At 44.8% G+C, this 23224-nt stretch overlaps 1 protein-coding gene across 7 annotated transcripts in view; it reads left to right on the forward strand.

Moving 5' to 3' along the window:
* The window catches only part of TRPC4 (transient receptor potential cation channel subfamily C member 4), a 346099-nt gene that overhangs the window by 35549 nt on the left and 287326 nt on the right, over positions 1 to 23224 (forward strand). For 6 of the 7 annotated variants that reach the window (XM_087888452.1, XM_087888453.1, XM_087888454.1 and 3 more), the window contains exon 2: positions 9161 to 9565. In XM_087888452.1, the coding sequence (XP_087744578.1) occupies positions 9188 to 9565 (378 nt within the window). In that variant the 5' untranslated portion in view covers positions 9161 to 9187. Of the gene's footprint in view, positions 1 to 9160; positions 9593 to 23224 lie in introns of those variants that run through there. The other variant, XM_087888457.1, reaches the window with a different exon arrangement.

Below are 23224 nucleotides of genomic sequence, written 5' to 3' on the forward strand. Positions count from 1 at the left end.
TCTCTTGTTTTCAATGGTCTTATATTAAGAAACTAGAACAATTTAAAGTTGGAAAGCAAAAGTGCTGAAAAATCGGAGGAAGTTTACATCTTGAATAAAGATTGAATGCTGAGCAACACAAAGTGAGGCAAGGGAGATACCTACTGGCCAAGAAGAAATCAGACATAAACTACAGAGGAAAAAAGACAATTAAAAAAAACACAAAACAGAATTAAAGAATTAAAAGAACTCTGCTCCAGAAAGAAGGAAAGACTGTGGGCTAAAACTTATTTGCCTAAGAAAATAAATATAGTAGATAAACAAGAACGTGTGGACTTAAAGGTCTAAAAGGAGCTACATAAAAATAAGAAATTGACTATATAGTGAGGGTGAGAGACTGTCTATGTCTGTTGACTTTGTTGATTTTGTTTGTACAGTGACTATATATATATATATATAGAGAGAGAGAGAGAGAGAGAGAGAGGAGAATAACCACAAATTAGACAGTGGATGTTATATCAAGAAGAAATTATTATTATTATTATTATTATTATTATTATTATTATTAGTAGTAGTAGTAGTAGTAGTAGTAGTAGTAGTAGTAGCAGCAGTAATAATATAAGTGATTCTACAATATATTTATCAATTTATCTCTGCTATTGATTACTGTAAAGGCCATTTAGAAATATAGTTTGATATAAGTATTCAAAACCTATAAGCCATTTAACTATTTTTTGTTAACAGTGTTTTATATTTAGCAATATTTATTGTACTACATATTACACGGTTTGGTATCATAAGATTTAATATATTTTGTACATAATTTATTAATATATATAAAACAAACTTTGTGGTAAGTAGGCACGGAATAGATTAATTGATAGTTTGGGTGTGCTGGAAGGAAATACGAGGACTTCAAACAAGTGGGGAGATTGGTTTAAATCAGTGTTAAAGATGACAAGTATTCCTAATTTAACAAGAATTGGTACAGGAAGGAGACAGGCAGCCCAAACTACAACAATTGAATTGAGCCCAGCAGGACAGAGAAGAGATGATGCAACGAGAAAGATCTAATTCATTTAAAGACTTACAACTAATGCTACAATCAATGCAGGACGTAATGTTGAAAAATCATGAAGACTTGAAAAAAGAAATAAGGGAAGTGAGGAGTGACCAGAAAACTCAAAGAAAAGATGAAATTGATGGATGGGAAATTTGAATGTTTTCAACAACAAATCATGAAGAATGAGCAGAAATTACAAGAGATGGAGGAAAGAATGTCTCCGACCACCTGTGGAAATGACCACCTGTGGAAATGCAGTGCACGCCAAAAGGAGGCATGGGGAAAAGGAGGCTCGGGGTGTGTGTGTGTGATCAGCTGTGGTGCGTGATCGTCAGAGCCTTTTTTTTACTTTTAAAAGCATTTTTTTACAACCTATTCGGGCAAATAGGTTGTAAAAAATGCTTTTAAAAGTAAAAAAAAAGGCTCCGAAGATTGCGCGCCACAGCTGATCACACACACATACCCCGAGAGCTGCTCTGCTTACCCCATGCCTCCTTTTGGCATGCACTATGTGCACTCATGCACACATGTGCATATCTCATATTTGGTGCATGGTGGGCACTGCGCATGCACACATGCAGTGCACATTTGGCGCGCAGCACACATGCGCAGCCAGCAAACCAGTAGTAAACCAGTTCAGATTTCACCACTGCCCTGCAGGTCCAGTTTGTTAAAAAATTGGGTCTGATGCCACCTCTCAATAAGCTCGGGGATTAATGGTAGAGGATTCCAATTGTGCACAGTGATCACGTTCAGTTTGCAATAGTTGGAACACAGTTTTAACCTGGATTTTTTCTTAACAATAAGCATGGGAGCAGTCAAAGGAGATGTTGAGAACCAGATGAACCCCTTCTATAGTTTTTTGTCCAAGAACACTTTCCACAGGTGGTCAGAGAGAGGAGTGAAGTTACCAGGCAGTCAGACAACACCTTGATTGGACCATGTGACTAATTGCTTGGGGAATGGAGAAAACTTTTGCTTTTAATTAGGTGAAAACCACAGGAACATTCAGTGTTGGTTTCCACCAGCCAGTGCCAATATGATATATCCAAATAAAACTATTATTTGAGGAATCTACCTGCCTTGGAGTTATATTTGTTATGTGCGTATTACTTGGAACCCTGACATTAAACTGATTCTCCTAACTTTCCACTCCAACCAGAGCAACTCTCTGGAGTCCTGAGCCCCAGCTGCTCACCTAGTGTACCTTGGGAGCAGGAAGACTCAGGGAAGACGATGGGATGGAGAAGAGAGGGGACAAGACCACAGGAGCCTGTGGTGTGGTCCTGGAGAGCCTGCAGGTCCCCTCGGATACCCAATGAGTGGCAGAGGTGGTGGCAGAGATTGTGCACCAGGTGGGTGCCTAGCCCAAAGTCCACACCAAAGGGCCTGTCATCAGGGATATGTATCAGGTGGATGAAGACTTTGGCAGCCAGGGCTCATTCCAGGAACCAATGAGGGACCATCCAGTGACATTGACAAAGGAGTTGAGGACCACAATCCTTGAATGGAGGGTGAGGGGACCGCTGGACCTGAGTGACTCCCAAGACTGGAGATACCAGACCGCAGTATGCAGCCAGACCTTGGAGGAGTTGCCGGGAAGGTTCGACTGGCTAAGTCTTGGCAACTTGGAGTGATTGCACCAGCCCGAACTCACGAGGCTGATCCTGAACCAGCCAACTTTGATATTTCCTCCCCAGTGGTAGCGGTCCACCACTGTAGCAGCCTGGCTGGCCAGCCCTACACTGCTTCACCCAGTGAGTCAAGCTCAGGACTGCATCCTCTCAAGTGGGACCAATCTACCTTCACAGCACCCAGGGCGACTAGCCCTCCCCCACTTCCTTTGGCACAGTCGAGCCCAAGACCACAGTAGAGCCCACCAAGACACCAAAGAGCAGCTAGCCCACCTGGGAAGCTCCAGCTTCCACAGAGTTGGCAGGTGCCACCTGTCTGGGCCTATCACCTGGGGCATGGATGGACCCCTGCCCCAATGCCAGTGCAGCCTCCACCGTCAGCCTAGCCTGTCGCTCTGCCATGGTTCAAAGCTAATTTCAATGGAGACCAGAAAGCTGGCATTCTGTCTGAACTGGGCGTGAGCCCACATTGATGAATACGGAGATAACTACCCCAGTGATCAAGTGATAATTTGGGCAATCACTAACAACTAATGGAAGAAGTGGCTGAGTAGGTGACCCAACTACACAACGAGGACACGCCAAAGTTGGTAAACATCAATGTTTTCCTTCAGGAGCTGAGGGCCAGATTCAAGGACGAATCCCAAGCCCAGGAAGCTGAGATGGAGATCAAGGGAGTCAAGCAAAGGGGCTACCCAGCCAAAGAGTATGTCCAAGAGTTCAGGAGAATTGCTGGTAAGCTGCGGCACTGGCCTGAGTAGTTCCTGGTTTTAAAGGAGGGCTTGGACAAGGAGCTGCTCCATACCTGTGTCTGCCGAGGGATCTCCGACCAAATCCATGAGTGGTACCGGATGGCAGTGGCCATGGACCTCGATCTCTACTGGCACAAGAAGGAAGGCTCAACTGATAAATCTAAAAGCCAACCTGAACAGCAACAACTCGGCCAGTGATCCAGCCCCCACAAAGTGGAAAAGCAGCAGAGGGGAGCCTCAATGCTTAAGTGCTTCTGATGTGGCCAGTAAGGCCACCAAGCGGCTGAGTGACTGTTTCCAGCTCTTGTCCGACAAGCAAAGACCTCAGAGTTGACCAAGCTGAAAAAACAGATCAAGCTGAAAATATGTCTGTCAAGCTGTTGAGGTCCCCCCTCCCCTCAGTGGGGAAGAGGGAACTCCGGTCCCGGAAGTTGCCAGCAGCTTACGACAGCAATGATGACAGCAAGGATGACATGATGGTAAGTGAAACCATCTGTCCATTCGTCATTCAGTTGAGGTTAGTAGTACCTAGGACAGGGGCACAGGGGGAAGTAGAAGCAATCATAAACAGGGGTTGTACCTGTTGTCTGATCAGTCTGCCCACAGTCCTGAAGCTAGAATCGGGATGAAGCCTCTAGCCAACCCCATACACTTTGAACAAGTCAATGGGATGCTAATAGGGGGAGCCCCTGCCACACTCCTCACTGAACCCGTAAGGGTAGAGATGGGCTGTTACTGAGAGCTGATCTAGTTCATAGTGGTGCCAAAAATGACCATGTGACTGATTGTTTGGGGAAGGGAGAAAACTTTTGCTTTTAATTAGGTGAAAACCTCAGGAACATTCAGAGTCAGTTTTCACCAGCCTGTGCCAATATGATATATCCAAATAAAACTATTATTTGAGGAATCTACCTGCCTCGGAGTTATGTTTGCTATGTGTCTATTACGTGGAACCCTGACAGTGTGAGCAAGAAAGCATCAAAATCATGCAATTCATCAGCATCCTCATTGTGCAGGGTAACTGCCTCACCCTGCATGATGCAACACTTTCGGATCAACATGGGGGGTGGGGGGTGGAGATCGTCTCATATTCTTCTATAAAGCTGCACACTTGATTGAGAAAAAATCCTAATTACCTTGCATTTCCATTGAACTTCACCATCAGTGCCAGGAGGCAGTGGACATTTCTAGCTCTTGGGGTGACTCTCACCTATAGTGCAGCCAAACTGGTTGGAAGTTTGCAAGCAGAGGCTTGCTCTAGTGCTATCATGGGGTCATGGAGCTTGAGTCCTGCAAATCGCTCACTTATCTTTTTGACCACTTGCTCCACGACTGTGACCTGAGAGCCTCTTCCAGTTGGCACCTTGCTGGTCATCGCTTCAGGGCATCTTGTCTTAAACTCAGACCCCTGGGTGAGGGTCACTCCAGTTGGGATTTTCCAGCTTACTGACTCTGAGTAACCACTGGGGTCTTTTCCTCTCTGACTGGGGCTTCCTCCACTTGTCAAGGTCCTGGGACACAGACATTTGCCTCCCTGCTGGCACCTTTGGTTGGCCACCGGGGTCAGCCTGGCTGCACCTGGTCCTCTTCTAGGTGGATGGTAATTCCAGGAACTCCAGCTTTCCCTCCAGTTCAAGGCTTCTAATGTTGGTTTCAGGCTTGGAAGCACCTTCTCCCAATATCTCTGTCTCTTCTTTTCCATCGCTGAGAAATGACATACTTACACAATTCCCTTGGTAACTTGGGACCCTGGGTGGATTGATAATCCAGACCTAGTTTAATGTCAGTCCTGTCTTGACTCGAACTCTATCCAAGAATGATCCATGACTCTATAAATATAGTTTTACTGAGGTCAAGTAAAGTACAACAAAGCAAAGCCAGGTCTGAGGTTACTGAACCAATTCCCAAGTGAAATCCCCTTGTTTCCTACATCTACCCTACTGCCAATTCCCTTGTGTTCAATTATATTTAAGCCAAATGTTTTCAAAATGGCCATCTTTGGAATGCAACTAGCCAGTGTCCTTGAGGTGTGGCCTCTGGCTCATACAAGATATTTTCATGTTCCCACTTTCCTTTTTCCCAGACAGCTTCCCTCCCCTCCCCCAGAGTTTATGGTAGGCTGGTGCTGAGGCTTAGCAAAAGCAAAGCGAAGTGGCAGAACTGACAGAGGTCCATATTTTGTCCTTTGTATCAAGATAAAAATTGTTATATTCCTAACTGTTACAATTCCTCACTATATTATTCCTCTCAGAACCATCTCCCAGTATATCTTGTTGTGAAGTTTCTGAAAGATGCCCTAATTAATTCATGAGCCATGAGCCAAACTTCAAAAGAGATACAGTCATTTATTTGGAGTACCATTTCGACAATATTTGGATGCAGTTAGAACTAAACCCACGTAGATTTATGTTCCCCTATGACCCTGTCTCTCCCCTCTTCCCTGGCCATGTCATAAATCACATTCTCCAATTAACCACTTTGGCTGGCTGTGAAACCCAACACTCTCCTACTGATTGCAGTAAGAAAGCATCTGTGGAATGTAGCTTCAGTTAGGGAAATCAATCAGCTCCATCAGTTCTCCCTCCCTCCTGCTCATGGCAACTTGAAAGCTTTGCAAGTTGACATTCAGCTCCCCTCACTTCCCGAGGGCGACCTGCGCAAAGCAAAACAATTTGAGTACAGATGTAGAGTTTAGGGATGCGACCCCCCCACCTGGCTTGTTTGGATTTTCTGCATGAAATTTGGCTATAAGGCGATCAGCCTGGATGTTTCAACTCTTCACCCAAGATGCCTCTGATAAGGGGTAACCCTTCCACTTGATTAAATATTAGAGTTGTCTCCTGTGCCACCTCGAATTGCAGATTTGCTGCACCTCATAATGGGTCTGACCACGGGGTCTGGGTGCTTATGGGGTAGTGGCCTCCGGGTCGATCTGACCACGGGTTTTAAGAGGCTACTCTGGAATACCGGATGTATCTTCCCTAGCAGTCGGGTTGATTATTGTTACTATGGGGAATGGTCCCATAAACTTTGGTCCCAGTTTCTTGCTAGGGAGTTTTAACCTCAAATATTTTGTGGAGAGGTAAACTTTCTCCCCCAATTGAAATGGCCATTGGGGAGCTCGGTGTTTGTCTGCCTGTTTCTTATAGGTTTGTGCCGCTTTAGCTAGCACTTTCTTGACATTCTCCCAGGTTGCTTTCAGTGTTGCCATCCAATCGGTCAAGCTGAGTGAGGAGGGGGGCTCCCTTGGGTACTCAGGCATTGGGACGAAGTCTATGCCGCTCACTACCTTGAACGGGGTTAGCCCCATACTACTGTGAACAGCATTATTATACGCGGCCTCAGAGAAAGACAGGAAGTCTGCCCAATTGGACTGCTGATAGTTCACATAGTACCTCAGGTACTGCTCTACCATGGCATTCAGCCTCTCTGCCCCCCATTGGTGCTCGGATGAAAAGTCGAGCTAAGGCCCTGGGATGACCCAATGGACTGTAGGAACTCCCTCCAGAATTTAGCCATGAACTGGACCCCTCCGTCTGAGATAATTCTTCTTGGTACTCCATGCAGGTGGTAGATGTGTTTCAGGAACAGTTTGGCCAACTGGTGGGCTGAGGGTAGTCCACTGCAGGGTATGAAGTGCACCTGTTTGGAAAATAGATCTATTACAGTCCAGATCACTGTGTTCCCCCCACTTTTTGGCAACTCCACTATAAAGTCCATTGCAATTTCCTCCCATGGTCTTGTTGGCTCTCTGGAACTCCCCAGGGGCTTTGGGAGCCTGGCTTGTTTCCAGTCCAGCCTCCACTTCACTCTTCCCAGCTCGCTCAGGGGCTTCCCCTTTTTCTGGGAACTCAACCTCAGCTGCTTTAGAGATTAACTCCCATCAATATTCATCTCTTCTTGCTTCCACTGCTGGAGCAAGCATCTCAACTTTGATGTCTGAGGGAGGCTGCACTCTGGCTGCAATCAGGCTCTCTTCAGATAGCCCGACTTTGGCCATGGTTGCCTGATTTTCCCTCCTGGCACCCCAGATATCGGAGAGCGATTGAAGTGTCCAGGATTCAGGAAACCTGGTGATCTTGATGGATTTTAAAATTAGTTCTATCTGTGAAGTTTCCGAAAGATGCCCTAATTAATTCATGAGCCATGAGCCAAACTTCAAAAGAAATATAGTCATTTATTAGGAGCACTATTTCAGCAATATTCCGATGCAGTTAGAACTAATCCCATGTAGATTTACATTCCCCTATGACCCTGTCTCTCCCCTCTCCCTGGCCATGTCATAAATCACATTCTCCAGTTAACCACTTTGGCTGGCTGTGAAACCCAACACTCTCTTACTGATTGTGGTAAGAAAGCATCTGTGGAATGTAGCTTCAGTTAGGGAAATCAATCAGCTCCATCAGTTCTCCTTCCCTCCTGCTCATGGCAACTTGAAAGCTTTGCAAGTTGACATTTGTATTATTTTGCTTTAGTTGCACAAATTAATGGACATGTTAAGGTGTTTCTATGCCTTAGAACTTATTTCAAAGTACATTGTAGAGCAATATCTTTCTGTCCTTAATGGATATTCCATAGAAAGAAGTAGTGGAAGAATTTTGAATGAAAGATAATTTCTAATCCCTACTCATTAAATCCAAAAATGAGCCAAGATCATTGATTTATTTATTTTTTATTGAGAAGAATACATTTTGTAATTGATTCATGCCTTATGGTCATCTTTTACTTGAGTACGTACTATGTACTAAATCATACATTTAATAAAAAATTACAGTAAAGTAAATATAGTTTGAATATAGTTCATTTTCTTTAACAATTACAGTTTAGGTCTTTAATACAATTGTAAATATCAGTTTTCCCTAGTTCATAATATATATATTTTTAAAATAGGATGTTTAACTTGAATCTTTTTACAGATAATTAAAAATTATCTCTTTATCTTGATGCGTTAGTTAATTTAATTAATTTAAATTTCAGTGCCCTGTAACTCCAGACCAAATCTGGCAGATTACAATATAATAAACAATAAAAACATAATACAAAACAAAATAAGATTGGATTACTATGTATAAAATTATGGCATAAATACATCCCACAATGGGCTTCATCCATCTTAATCCAAGGCCTTGGGGAACAATAAGTTTTTCATCCTTATGGAAAAGTATAAAGTGGGAGCCATACAGATTTTTTTGGATGGGGGCATCTTGTTCCAGAAGGCATGAGATTGCTTCACCTATGTAGCAGTGACCCAGCTACTCTTTTACCCAATATTTTTCAAGGAAATTTTCATTAACATGTCAGGGTAAATGTCTAATTCTCCCAGGCAGGTGCTGGCACTTCCCCATATCCCATCATATCCCCTTACCTCAGACTCCTCCCCTGGTGTATAAAAGGGTCCTACACGTAGGCTCCCAGCAGTTCCAGATGTGTACCTGCAAAGACAAGACAGAGGTCAGTGACCTTTACCCTGAATTGGGCCTAGGAGGACTTCAGGCCTAGAAGTCCTAGAATATTCCTCATTTTAAAAATGTTACTGGAAGATACAAAAACATAAAAGAGTTTGAACATAAGCATTCATTGCATATGGGGGAAGGGTGTTTTTATTTTTTGTTTTTGTCTTCCTACTGCTAAACACTTTTTTTTAATGGAATTGGGCTGCTATAGCCATAGTGTATTCACAGTGCTATATTCCTTCGGTATGCAATTGATGACGTCTTTCTATTCTGTTGCAGAAATACATGGTGATGGTTGTTTAAACTATGGCCCAGTTCTATTATAAGAGAAGCATCAATGCCCCTTACAGAGATCGCATCCCTCTTCGCGTCGTACGAGCAGAATCTGAACTCTCCCCTGCTGAGAAAGCCTATTTGAATGCTGTAGAAAAAGGAGATTATGCCAGTGTGAAGCAAGTCTTGGAAGAAGCAGAAATTTATTTCAAGATCAATATTAATTGCATTGATCCTCTTGGAAGAACAGCTCTTCTCATTGCAATAGAAAATGAAAACTTGGAGTTCATAGAGTTGCTCTTGAGCTTTAATGTCTATGTTGGAGATGCTCTGCTACATGCCATAAGGAAAGAGGTGGTTGGTGCAGTTGAGCTACTCCTCAATCACAAGAAGCCCAGCGGGGAAAAACAGGTATCTGGGGAAGCTACCAGTTTATGAGTGAGCATTAACTCCTGTCGTCTATTCCAAAGAAATATCTAATAGAATCAGTAGGTCTTTGGCCTAAGATCAAGTGTGTGTGAATCAGTAGGCTTGATTGTGACAGTAACTCATGAAGGTTGAAAATGTGGAGTATGCATATTCAGTACTATTTTATTACGTTGCTTCTTTGTCTTGATAATTATTTCCTTAAATTCATAACCCCCAATGTGGCTAAATAAATAATCTGACTACAGAGACTAAGCATGTAAAGAAAGAAATCTGACATGTAAAAATTATGGCATGTGCCAAAAAATATTTTTTAATGCAAATTCTTAAATCTTTGCCAGTAAAAATAATGAACATGATTATTTGGCAGAATACTATAGTTTCCTCAGAATCAGGGGTGAACTCCCCAGAGTCCTGAATCTCTTCCTTAAAAAAAAAAAATCTTGCTACAGCTGACAAGACCTATAACTCTCTTCTTTCCTATTATTTCAGCCACTAACTTAGATGTTGGGAAAAATCTCAAAAAAGAAACCATATATTAAATCACATTTCAAAAGCCAATTTCAGTATCAATGTTGGCATCTATTCATTCAGTGTTACATCCCAAATTCTGTTCATTTTAACCTCTGATACAAAGACCTCTGTAATAAGGGTGCAAAACATTTTCCTGGTGAATGAATGAAGAAATTGGGCAGTAAAATTATTGTAGTCACTATATACTAAATATATGTACATATATGTTGAATTAGTCCATCTCTGAAACTCTAGTTGTCCTTTAAAAAAACTAAATAGGGTTGGACTGTTCAGTACTTGAATGGGACACCACCAGGAAATCCCAGGGCAATAAACTAGCATCAAAATATTCATTTTACCAAATAAAATATTGGCAAATCACCTTTGTAGCATCACTATAAGAAAAAGAGGCCTGGTATACCCATTCTCAACTTAGTGTTTACACCATGCATTCATTGCATATTCTCATATAACTTTAAAATCTGACTGTTCTTCCCAAGATAGGTTAATCAGAATCAGAATCAGAATAGAGCTGAAAGAGACCTTGGAGGTCTTCTAGTCCAGCCTCCTGTTCAAGCAGAAGGTCTTACACCATTTCAAACAAGTGACTGCCCAATCTCTTCTTAAAAACCTCCAGTTTTTAAGCACCCACAACATCTGAAGGCAAATTATTGCAATGGTTAATTGTCCTCACTGTTAGGAAGTTTATCTTCAATTCCAGGTTGCTTCTCTCCTTAGATTAGTTTCCACCCATTGTTTCTTGTCCTGCCCTCTAGTGCTTTGGAAAATAAATTGACCCACTCCTATTTGTGACAGCCTAAATCATAATTTAGTTTCCTCTCTAATCTGCAACACACTTTTTTCTTCTTCCATATATCAGTTTTATTTTTGACTGAATTATCTTCTGACTGAATTATCACTATGTTCTGATTGAGGAAGCCAGCAGAAAGGAAGAAGAAAACTACAGGTCTTGATGACTGCAGCAGGAATCAATAGCAAATTCTCGGTTACCCCAAATCTTGAGCATTACTTGGAAACAAAGTTTCTTCTGTTTTGTTTACATTATAGATCCATGATGGTGAATGTATGGCATGCAAGCCGTCACACCAGTTCAGCTCTGCCACGCATGCGCGCACCTCCCACTGGCCAGCTAGTCTTCAGGTCTCTGCCGCGCATGTGAGCATGCACAGGATGCGTGCGGGGGTGCATGCGGGGGACAGGGCACATGCGGGGGCTGTGCACACATGCGTGGGGCAGGGTGCATGCGTGGGGGTGGGGGTGGGGTGCATGCATGGGGCACATGCGCAGAGCTGCATGCTCATTGCATTTTGGGGGTTAGGGTGCGCATGTGCACATGCACACTTTGGCCACTCGGTCCAGAAAAGGTTACCCATCGCTGCTCTAGATGAACATACTTTTTTTCTTTTCTAGTTTCCTGGTCCGTATTTTTCCAGCCAAATCCCCCAGGATCTATGGTGTAAACAAAACAGAAGAAACTTTGTTTCCAAGTAATGCTCAAGATTTGGGGTAACCGAGAATTTGCAGTGCAATAATGCACAATATTTTGCAATCAGAGATGCAAATGGAAGAGGCAAATTGCAAAGATGGGCCATTGTCTGTGTCTTGTGTGTTCACAGTCTCAAGAAACAGATGCTTCTGTTAACAATGTCTATTTGCATGTTGCAAGCGGTGTATATGCAGATAATCTATTCTTAAATTAAGTTAATTTAAGGAGGAGCTGAGGGAGCTGAAGCACCGGAAAAGACGCCTGGAGAGCGGTTGGAGGGCCAGCCAGTCTGAATCTGACCAAACACTGGTAAGGTCTCATATTAAGACTTACCTTGTGGTGATAAAAGCGGCAAAATGTAACTATTTTTCCGCTCTTATTGCATCATCAGATAACCGCCTGGCCGCCCTGTTTAGGAAGCGCGGGAGGACCCCTTGGAGGGTAGAGCTGAGGACTTTGTACAGTATCTGTATGATAAAATCGCTCAGATTCAAGAACATCTGGACTCTGACGGGGTAGATTCAGGGGGGAGGATGGAGGCAGGTTTTGAGAATATTATCTGGGAAGAGTTCGATTCTGTGACTCCCGAAGACATGGACAGGATACTGAGTAGACTGAATGCTGCCACATATTTATTGGACCCGTGTCCCTCCTGGTTGGTGCTGGCCTCTCGGGAGGTTACATGAGGCTGGCTCCAGGGGATTATAAATGCTTTTCTGAGGGAGGGTGTCTTTCCCGCCGCCTTGAAAGAGGCAGTGGTGAGACCTCTCCTCAAGAAGCCTTCCCTGGACCCGGCAATATTGGCGAATTACCGTCCAGTCTCCAACCTTCGCTTTGTTGCGAAGGTTGTTGAGAGTGTGGTAGCACGACAGCTCCCTCCCTCCCATGCAGCCGCGCAGGTGGTTATGGGAGCGATGGGGCGCTCCCATGTGACCCCCCTCCTGCGCGAGCTGCACTGGCTCCCGGTGGTCTTCCGGGTGCGCTTCAAGGTTTGGGTTACTACCTTTAGAGTGCTTCATGGTTTAGGACCGGGGTATTTATGAGACCGCCTTCTGCCACCAGTAGCCTCTCACCGACCAGTACGCTCCCATAGAGAGGGGTTCCTCAGGGTGCCGTCGGCCAAACAATGTCGACTGGCGGCCCCCAGGGGGAGAGCCTTCTCTGTGGGGGCACCCACCATCTGGAACGAACTCCCCCCGGAAATACGGAGGATCCGGACCTGCGCGCTTTTCGCCGTGCCATCAAAACATTTCTTTTTCAGCAGGCCGGCCTGGCCTAACCTCTCTTTTAAACTTTTTAAAATTTTAAAATTCTTCAATTTTAAATTTGTTTTATGAATTTGGGGTGTTTTAAATTTTGTTTTCCGGGCCAATTATTTAATTGTATTTTAATGCTTTTTTAACATTTGTATTATATGTATTTTATCTGGCTGTTCACTGCCCTGAGTCCTTCGGGAGTAGGGCGGTATACAAATTAATTAATTAATTAATTAATTAAATAAATAAATAAATAAATAATAAATAAATAAATAAATAAATAAATAAATAAATAAATAAATAAATAAATAAGTAAGTAAGTAAGTAAGTAAGTAAGTAAGTAAGTAAGTTATGGAGGCTCTCTAGATTTAAACTGTGAAAGCAGTAGAATAGCATTGTTCCTCTTCCATAGTCATAGAATTTTGTGACTACTACACTTCCCCATTGGCAGCTTGTTGGAAGCAAGCAGTGAATGTCACAAATGGCAATCATGTGACCACAGGGTGCTGCATCCATCATAATTGTGCACTGACTGCCAAGCACCTGAATCACAATCACATGATTGCAGATACTGTGACAGCCACAATTCCAAGGAATCATATATCTCCTTGTTCCGCATAAATCTCCTTGTCGTAACTTTGAACAGTCAATGAATAAATTGATGCTAAGCAAAGATTACCTTTATTTAGATGTATCAAAAATGTTTAGTTATACATTTCATATAGATGTTCTCTTTGCTAGAAGAAAGATAAAATCAAATTAGGAAAGCATTTTAAATGGATTGATATGAAATATGGAAATATGCATTTCATACTGTATTCAGAACAGAGGTGGTATTCAGCCAGTTTGCACCATTTCAGATAAACCGGTAGGGGAAATTTGGCCTGGGTCGCTGAACCGGTAGCAAGCTCTGGCCAGCCCTGTCCCTGCCCGGTCGTCCAGTAACTGCTCGCTTGCCCTGCTCGCCCGGTCGCTGCTCGTTCGCCCACTCGATGCTCGCTCGCTCACCCCGCCTGCACGATCCTTGCCCCACCCATCCCAGCCCTATATATGTTGCCTTCACTTTGCCACACAGCCCAGCTACTTGCCTTGCATCGTCAGTCACTTCTCATGTGACCTGACCTCCCTGGCGCTATTGCTTGTGCATGCACAGTCTGTCCTGCGGCTTGCCTGCCTAAGCTGACTTCGCCTTCCATGGGGGGGGGGTGAGATGCGGGCTGGTGAAGAGCCCAGTGGTGACAGCACAGCCCTGGCTTGCCTTCCCTGGCAGCCAGCCATGGGAGGAAGGTAAGGTCGCAGCCATATGATGATGAAAGAGGCAGTCATGGGGGAGGAAGCAGGGCTAGGGCCGGAATCTTTGAAGGAGGGAAAACGGGGTGACGTGTGCGACTGGCGAAGGGAGAACAGGCAGCATGCAGGATTAGGCCAGGCCTTTGACAGATTAGGCCTGGCCTGGGCAGAAAATAGGTAGAATAGCTGTAAATTCAATTTTTTTTCCTACCAGGTTCTGTGTAAAGTAAAGCAATAACTAGCAGTCAGCACAGGTTTGTTAAAAACAGATTATGCCAAACCAATCTTATTTCATTCTTCAACATAGTGACTAAATGAGTAGACCGTCAAAATACTGTGGACATAATATACTTAGACTTCAGCAAGGCATTTGACAAAGTGGACCCCAACCTACTTCTTGGTAAGCTAGAAAAAAGTGCAATAGATAGCTTCACCACCAGATGGATTCATAATTGGATAGCAAACCGTACTCAATGAGTAGTCTTTAATGGGTCTAAGTCTACATGGAGGGAAGTAAGCAGTGGGATACCCCAAGGTTCCGTCTTAGGCCCAGTATTCTTCAATATATTCATAAATGACTTAGATGAGGGAATAAAAGGGAAAGTTACCAAATTTGCAGATAACACCAAGCTGGCAGGAATAACTAACACCCTAGATCAGGAGTCAGCAACCTGCAGCTCTGGAGCCACATGTGGCTCTTTCATCCCTCTGCTACGGCTCCCTGTTGCTGGTCGGCTCTACAATTGATAGGGCTTTCAGTTAGGACAGGAAGAGAAAAAGGATGCTGCGCTAGGAGGAGACTCTGGTGGGGGAACAAACTTCCAGTTGGCAGAGGAAAAAGGACGCTGTGCTAGGAGGAGATTATGATAGGAGAACCGGACTTCCAGTTGGCTCCAGAATTGAACGGGGGCTTCCTGTTAGGACCTTTGTGGCTCTTTGAGTGTTTAAGGTTGCCAATCCCTGCTCTAGTAGATAGGCTCAAGATCCAGATGAATCTTGACAGACTTGAACACTGGGTCCTATCTAACAAATGAAATTCAGTGTAGAGAAAAGTAAAATCCTACACTTAAGCAAGAAAAACCAAAACTACACATATAGACTGGATGAAACCAGGCTTAATAGCAGTAACTGTGAGAGGGATCTTGGAGTCTTAGTGGACAAGCAGCTAAATATGAGCCAACAGTGTGCAGTTGCAGCCAAAAAAGCTAATGCAATCCTAAATTGCATTAACAGAGGGATACAGTCAAGATCAATTAATACCACTCTATAAAGCCTCAGTAAGACCACCCCTAGAGTACTGCATCCAGTTTTGGTCGCTACATTATAAAAAAGATATTGAGACTCTAGAAAAAGTTCAGAGAAGAGCAACCAGGATGATTAGGAAACTGGAGACTAAAACATATGAAGAATGATTACAGGAACTGGGCATGGCTAGTCTAGTGAAGAGAAGGACCAGGGAAGACATGTTATGTTATGTTATGTTATGTTATGTTATGTTATGTTTATTATATTTGTATACCGCCCTTCTCCCGAAGGACTCGGGGCGGTGAACAACCAGCAGATAAAATACAGAGAATACAAAAATTAAAACAATATTAAAATCCAATTAAATTAATTTGGCCCACAGTTAAAACACCCCCATATTTAAACCCATAATTTAACAATTTAAAATTAAAGCAATTTAAAAAGTTTGGTTAGGTCAGCCCGGCTTGATGAAACAAAAACGTCCTTAAGGCATGGCGGAAAGTGCGCAGATCCGGGATCCGCCGTATCTCCAGGGGCAACTTGTTCCAGAGGGTAGGTGCCCCCACAGAGAAGGCTCTCCCCCTGGGGGCTGCCAGCCGACATTGTTTGGCCGACGGCACCCTGAGGAGCCCCTCTCTGTGGGAGCATACTGGTCGGTGGGAGGCTACTTACTAAATCGTAAGTACCCAGGTCCTAAGCCATGGAGCGCTCTAAAGGTGGTAACCAAAACCTTGAAGCGCACCTGGAAGACCACCGGGAGCCAGTGCAGCTCGCGCAGGAGAGGTGTTATATGGGAGCTCCGAGTCGCCCCCATCACCACCCGCGTGGCTGCGTTCTGGACCAGTTGGAGCCTCCGGGTGCTCCTCAAGGGGAGCCCCATGTAGAGAGCATTACAGTAGTCCAAGTGGCACATGATGAGGGCATGAGTGACCGTGCGTAAGGCATCCGATCCAGAAAGGGACGCAACTGGTGGATCAGGCGAACCTGATAAAAAGCCCCCCTGGCCACAGCCGTCATATGCTCTTCCAAAGACAGCCGTGTATCCAGGAGGACACCCAAGTTACGAGCCCTCTCTGTGGGGGCCAACGACTTGCCCCCAAAAGTCAGCGATGGTACCAACTGACTATATTGGGATGCCGGAAGCCACAGCCACTCAGTCTTGGACGGGTTGAGCCTGAGCCTGTTTCTCCCCATCCAGATCCGCACAGCCTCCAGGCACCGGGACATCACATCAAGGGCATCGTTGGGGTGGAAATGTACAGCTGAGTATCATCAGTGTACAGATGACATTTCACCCCGAAACCACAGATGATCTCATCCAGCGGATTCACATAAATGTTGAACAGAAGGGGCGAGAGAACCGTCCCTTGCAGCACCCCACACACAAGGCGCCTCGAGGTCAATCTCTGTCCCCCTGTCAACACGAACTGCGACCGGTCGGAGAAGAAGGAGGAGAACCACCGCAACACTGTGCCCCCTATCCCCAACCCCTCCAGTCGGCGCAGCATGATACCATGGTCGATGGTATCAAAAGCCGCCAAGAGATCTAATAGGACCAGGACAGAGGAACAACCCCTGTCCCGAGCCCTCCAGAGATCATACACCAACACGACCAATGCCATTTCCGTGCTGTGCCCAGGCCTGAAACCCGACTGGAACAGATCTAGATAAACCGTTTCCTCCAGGAACCAGGGAAACTGTCGCGCCACCACACTCTCAACAACCTTTGCCACAAAGCGAAGGTTGGAGACAGGACGATAATTTGCTAATACAGCCGGGTCCAGGGAAGGCTTCTTAAGGAGGGGTCTCACCACCGCCTCCTTCAAGGCGGCGGGGAAGTCACCCTCACTCAAAGAAGCATTGATAATCCCCTGGAGCCAGCCTCGTGTAACCTCCCGGGAGGCCAGTACTAACCAGGAGGGACACGGGTCCAGTAAACATGTGGCTGCACTAAGCCTGCCCAGAATCCTGTCCATGTCCTCGGGAGCCACAGGGTCAAACTCCTCCCAAATGACATTCTCAAGGCCCGCCTCCGTCACCCCGCCTGAAGCTACCCAGTCAGAGTCCAATCCTTCCCGAATCTGAGCGATTTTGTCATATAGATATTGCACAAAGTCCTCAGCTCTTCCCTGTAAGGGGTCTTCCCTCGCTCCCTGATGGAGTAGGGAACGGGTCACCCTAAACAGGGTGGCTGGGCGATTATCTGATGACACGATAAGAGCAGAGAAATACTCAGATTTCGCCGCTTTTATCGCCACTAGGTAGGTCTTAATATGAGACCTCACCAATGTCCGGTCAGATTCGGATTGGCTGGCCCTCCAACTGCTCTCTAGGCGTCTTTTCCGGTGCTTCATTTCCCTCAGCTCCTCGGAGAACCAGGGAGCCACACGGGATCGGCACTGGTTCAGAGGCCGCAAAGGCATGACGTGATCCAAGGTTCCAGCGGCCACCCTATCCCAGGCGACCACCACGTCCTCGGTCGAATCGTGAGCCAGAACCTCAGGAAATGGCCCAAACTCCCTCTGGAATCCATCAGGATCCATCAGGCGCCTGGGGCGGAACCACCTAACCGGTTCCGCCTCCCTGCGGCAGGGGGCAGCAGTACAGAAGTCCAGTCAAAGGAGCGAATGATCAGACCATGGCAAGGGTTCGATGACTGCATCCCCTATATCTAGATCATTCAGCCACTGACCTGAGATGAAAATCAAGTCCAGAGTGTGTCCCCCCGTGTGCATCGGGCCATGAACTACCTGGGTCAGGTCCATAGCCGTCATGGAAGCCATGAACTCCCGAGCCGCTTCCGACGTCTCGCTGACAGATGGCAGGTTAAAATCCCATAAGTCTGGGGGTATCCACTGCCACCCCGGCTATCACATCGAGCAGCTCGGGCAGGGCCACTGCTATGTGGCAGGGAGCCAGGTACGCAGTCAGCAGGCCCATCTGAACCCCATGACCCCACTTCACAAGGAGGGACTCACATCCGGCTATCTGAGGAACAGTGGCCTCCCTCGGACTCAGATCTTCTTTAATAATAACCGCCACCCCACCGCCCCTACCCTGAGCCCTCGGCCGATGGAACGCACAGAAACCTGGTGGACACAATTCAATGAGGGGGACCCCCCTCCTGCCCCAACTAGGTCTCTGTAACACCTGCCAGGTCCGCACCCCCCTCCTGTATGAGATCACAAATGAGGGGGGCTTTATTTACCACAGACCTGGCGTTGCAGAACATCAGCTGAAAATATGGGCCCTGAGGATCTGGACTACCCAGGGAACAAGAGGAGCCTTGGGGGCCGGAGCGCGCAATCGCTTGGAGATAGCGAGTGCGCACTCCCCGAACATGATGTGGCCCCCTCCTCCCACCATATCTGCCCCTCCCAACCACAGTACCAATGGAGCAACCCTCCACAGTATGGACACTGGCCCCCTCCTTAATCCCGGACCCCACATCCCCTGTAACACCATCCCTCGCCGGGCTAGTCCCCACCCCTCATAAATTATACCTCCCAGAACCCCTTAAAATACTCTCTAAAATCTTAGTCAAAAAACCCCTCAACCCCCTTCTCGCACCATGCCACCTCTCGGGGTTCCAAAACCCGTCATCAAGGTAGGCCCTCGATAGAGTGGAGGGCCAAACCTGCAAGAGGGGGGAGTCTTGCAGTGCACATAGCTCCGCCGCTGAGTACATCCAATAAGACCAGGATGGGAAGACAGTTTGGTAGGGTCCAACAGAGTCCTAGGACAGAAAGTCTCCATATAAGTAGCAGCCCGGGCTCCACTGCTCTCTCACAGCAGCGGAAGGAGTTGGTTAATACAGTCACTGAGAGAGAAAAAAAAGTTTCCCGGCCACCCTCTCACAGTGGCCGGCCAGATGTCCAAAGGCAGGGAATTTGATGGTATCATCCCCTCTGGTGATAGATGGTTCATAGCAGCCAACTCCCTCAGGGAACACTGATAGCAGTGTTCAATATTTGAGGGGCTGCCACAGAGAGGAAGGGGTCAAGATATTTTCTAAAGCACCTGAAGGCCAGACAAGGAATAATGGATGGAAACTGGAGAAATAAGGAGAAATTTTCTGACAGTGAGAACAATCAACCAATGGAACAGTTTGCCTTTGGAAGTTGTGGGAGCTTCATCATTTGAAACTTTCAAGAAGAGATTGGACTGCCATTTGTTAGAAATGGTGTAGGGTCTCCTGCTGAGGTAGGGGGTTGGACTAGATGACCTACAGGTACCTTCCAATTCTGTTAATCTGTTAATTGGAAGATTTATATCATGTGTTCCTGAGCCTCCTATTCATTAGGCTAAACATATCTAGTTACCTTAGCCATTCATCATATGATTTAGCCTCCAGACTCCTTAGCATCTTTGTTGCTTTTCTCTGCAATCTTTCTAGGGCTTCATAATCTTTTTTGTACCGTGGTGACCAGAACTGGACTCAGTATTCGAAATGAGGCCTCACTAGTGCAGTATAGCATGATATTATCACTTCCTGTGATCTTGATGCTACCGTGTTTCCCTGAAAATAAGACCCTGTCTTATATTTTTTTGAACCCTGAAATAAGTGCTGGCCTTATTGCCATGCGCTCAAAAGCCTGATTGGGCTTATTACCAGGGGATGTCTTATTTTGGGGAAACAGGATATCACTTTGTTGATACAGCTTAAGAAATGTGTTGGCTTTTTAACAGAATAACAGAGTTGGAAGGGACCTTGGCGGTCTCCACAGGCAGGAAACCCTATACAAACAGCTGTCCAATCTCTTTAAGACTTCCAGTGATGGAGCAAACCATTCAACTGGTTAATTGTTCTCACTGTCTGGAAATATCTCCTTAGTTCTAGGTTCGTTGTCTTCTTGATTAGTTTCCATCCATTATTTCTTGTTTTGCCTCATGCTGCTTTAGAAAATAGGTTGGCTCCTTCTTCTTTGTGGCAGCACCTCAGAGAGCAACCCCTTTTTTTGCAGCTACAGTACACTGTTGACTCATACATAAGCAGTGATCCAACAGGACATCTAGATCCCTCTCACACTTAATACTGTTGGGCCAGGTACTTCCTATTCCAAACCTATGCATTTGATTTTTTCCTGCCCAAGTACAGGTTCTTATTTTTCTCACCACTGAACTGCATCTTATTGGATAGGGCCCAATACTCAAGTCTATTTTCCAAGTATTGGCTTGCAAGTTTGATGAGTTCCCCTTCCATCCCCTCATCTAGATTATATATGAAGATAATGAAGAGCACTAGGCCGAAGACAGAACCTTGATATACCCTTGATTATATACCTTGATATATAATGGAGAGGTAGCTCCATTGAGGACTATATGCTGAGTGTGGTTGGTCAGCCAAATGCAAATCCATCCAGTGGTGGTAGTGTCTGTTCCACATTGTTCTATTTTACCAAGAAGGAGGCAGTGTTCTACTTGGTCAAATGCCTTATTGGAATCCAAGTATACAATATTCATAGCATTACCCTGGTCCACTAATTTAGTCACTTTGTCAAAAAAGGCAATAAGGTTTGTCTGGCATGATCTCTATTAATAAACCTGTGATGGCTTCCAGTGATTGTCTTGTTCATTTATAGATGCTCACAAATCCACCTCTTGATTATCTTTTCCAGAATTCTCCCAAGCATTGATGTCAAGCTGATTAGTCTGTAGTTTCCTGGATCTACTTTTTTACCCTTTTTGAAGGTTGGAATCACATCAGCTCTTTTCCAGTCCTCTGGCAGTTCCCCTGTGCTCTTAAGAGCTCCAAAAGATTTCATTCAGTGATTTTGCAATCACATTTGCCAGTTCCTTCAGAACCCTGGGATGTAAACCATCTGGTCCTGGAGATTTGAACTCGTCCAAAGCATAGGTGTTCTCTTACCTGTTCTGACCTAGGCTTCCTTAGAAATTAAACAGCACAAACGTAGTCCCGGCAAACCTCTTTAATTCATACAGCTGTAATAACTTTCATTTACAGTCTGCAAGGCTTGATAAACAGTCTTTCAGAGGAAGGTTATCAATATCCACCTATCTCATGTGGAATGCTGCCAAAGAGTTAATTTCCAGACGCAGGGCAAAGCCAAACTTTCACAAACAGACTTTTCAAATCTTGAATTGGCCAGATGAACTAATTGCTTCCTGCAAAAGCTCATATCCCGTTCACTTCTCTTTTATGTCTTATGGGAGGGGCCAATCATCTCCAAGCCTTACTCCCAAATTGACCCTGTTTCCTTAATTGTTTCTGTCTCCTGGCAGCTCTACACATGCGCACACTGGGAACAGGCTCATGCTGTTCTTCTGCTTTGCTGATGTCAGATTCTGGAGGCAGCAAAGAACTACCAGATGGCCTGGCCCCCCTCTCTGGCCCATGTTCCTCCCCGACCTCCTCACTGTCCGAATCTGCTGCCAGCTCTACTGGCCGCTGGCGGGCCGCAACATTACTAATTCCTTGCCTATTTTGACCTGCATTACTGTTCTGTCTTCCATAGTTCTATTTTGATAGGTTGGGCTATTATTTCCTTTTGCTTAAAAACAGATGGAAGGAAGAGAATTAAACAGTTCTACTTTCTCCTTGCTGCCCATCATCTTCTTGCCATCTTCTCCCATTAGTGGACTGACCATTTCTTTGACTTTTTTCTTGATCCTTATATATTGAAATAATTTTTGTGTGTGATTTTTTTGCATTTGTTGCAAATCTTAGTTCATTCTTAACCTTAGTTTTCTTGACTCCATCTTTGCAGATTTGGGCTATTTGCTGGTATTCTGCTCTAGTTATATGCCCCTCTTTCCTTTTTTTATACTTGTCCTTTGTGTCCCTCAGTTTGTCAGACAGCTCTTTGTGCAACTATGCTGGTCTCATGTGAAGTCTCTTGTTTTTATTTCTCCATGGTATTCTTTTTTGGGGGGAGGATATTTATTAACTCATTTTTCAGAATATTCCACGCATCCTGTACTGTTTTTTCCTCTAAAATTTCCATCCATGGAATCCTTCCTGTTTTGTCTCTTAATTTGTTGAAGTCAGCTTTCTTAAAGCCTAAAACACTAGTCTGACTTCATTATGGTGTCAGTCACCCGTGTCTTCATTATGGTGAATTCTAGTATGACATGGTCTCTTTCCCCAAAAGTCTCTACAATCATTTCAACCCTATTACTAAGGATTAAGTTCAGTGTACTAACAATCTAGTACCCACCTCCATCTTTTGGAGATAAAATTGTTAGCTAAGTGCTTCAGAAACCTGTTTGATTCTTAAATGATTAAAATTAAGGAGAAGGCTTTGAATACTTTTTAATGTGGGATTTGCTTTATCAATGGCTAACTAACAGAAACAAATTTCAAAGTATAAAAGAAAACAATTATATAAGGGAAGTTCACTAAAGTGGATAAGCAAATATTGTTAGTGATCATTAATGTGTAGGAAGTTATAGGGAGCATATACACCCCCCAAAAACTAGGACAGTGCCAGAAAAATACCAAAAGAATAAAAACAGTTTCCCCCCAAAAGACTGCAGATAAAATCAGTTTTTCCCCAACCCTAACTGTAACCCCAAGAACAGGAAAGACAAAGCCACTAGAATATAGAATCTCACAAAGCTGCTCAACTTCTCTCACACAATGTAAAATCAGCTGAACTTCACGTAATGCTTGTCCCCTGCAACAAGCAAGAACCTTACACAATTGCAGAGGCTCAAAAACTAAGTATCACACTTTACACACAAACTCACACAAAGCCGCACAACTTGTCTCACACAATGTAAAAGCAGCTGGACTTCACGTAAAATGTCCCTTGTTGCTGCTTGCAGCAACCTCACAAAATCACACAAGTTAAAAAACAATCATCACACAGT

Source organism: Pantherophis guttatus, chromosome 2, assembly GCF_059756535.1.
Source record: "Pantherophis guttatus breed Tessera chromosome 2, ASM5975653v1, whole genome shotgun sequence".
Classification (NCBI taxonomy): Eukaryota; Metazoa; Chordata; class Lepidosauria; order Squamata; family Colubridae; genus Pantherophis; species Pantherophis guttatus.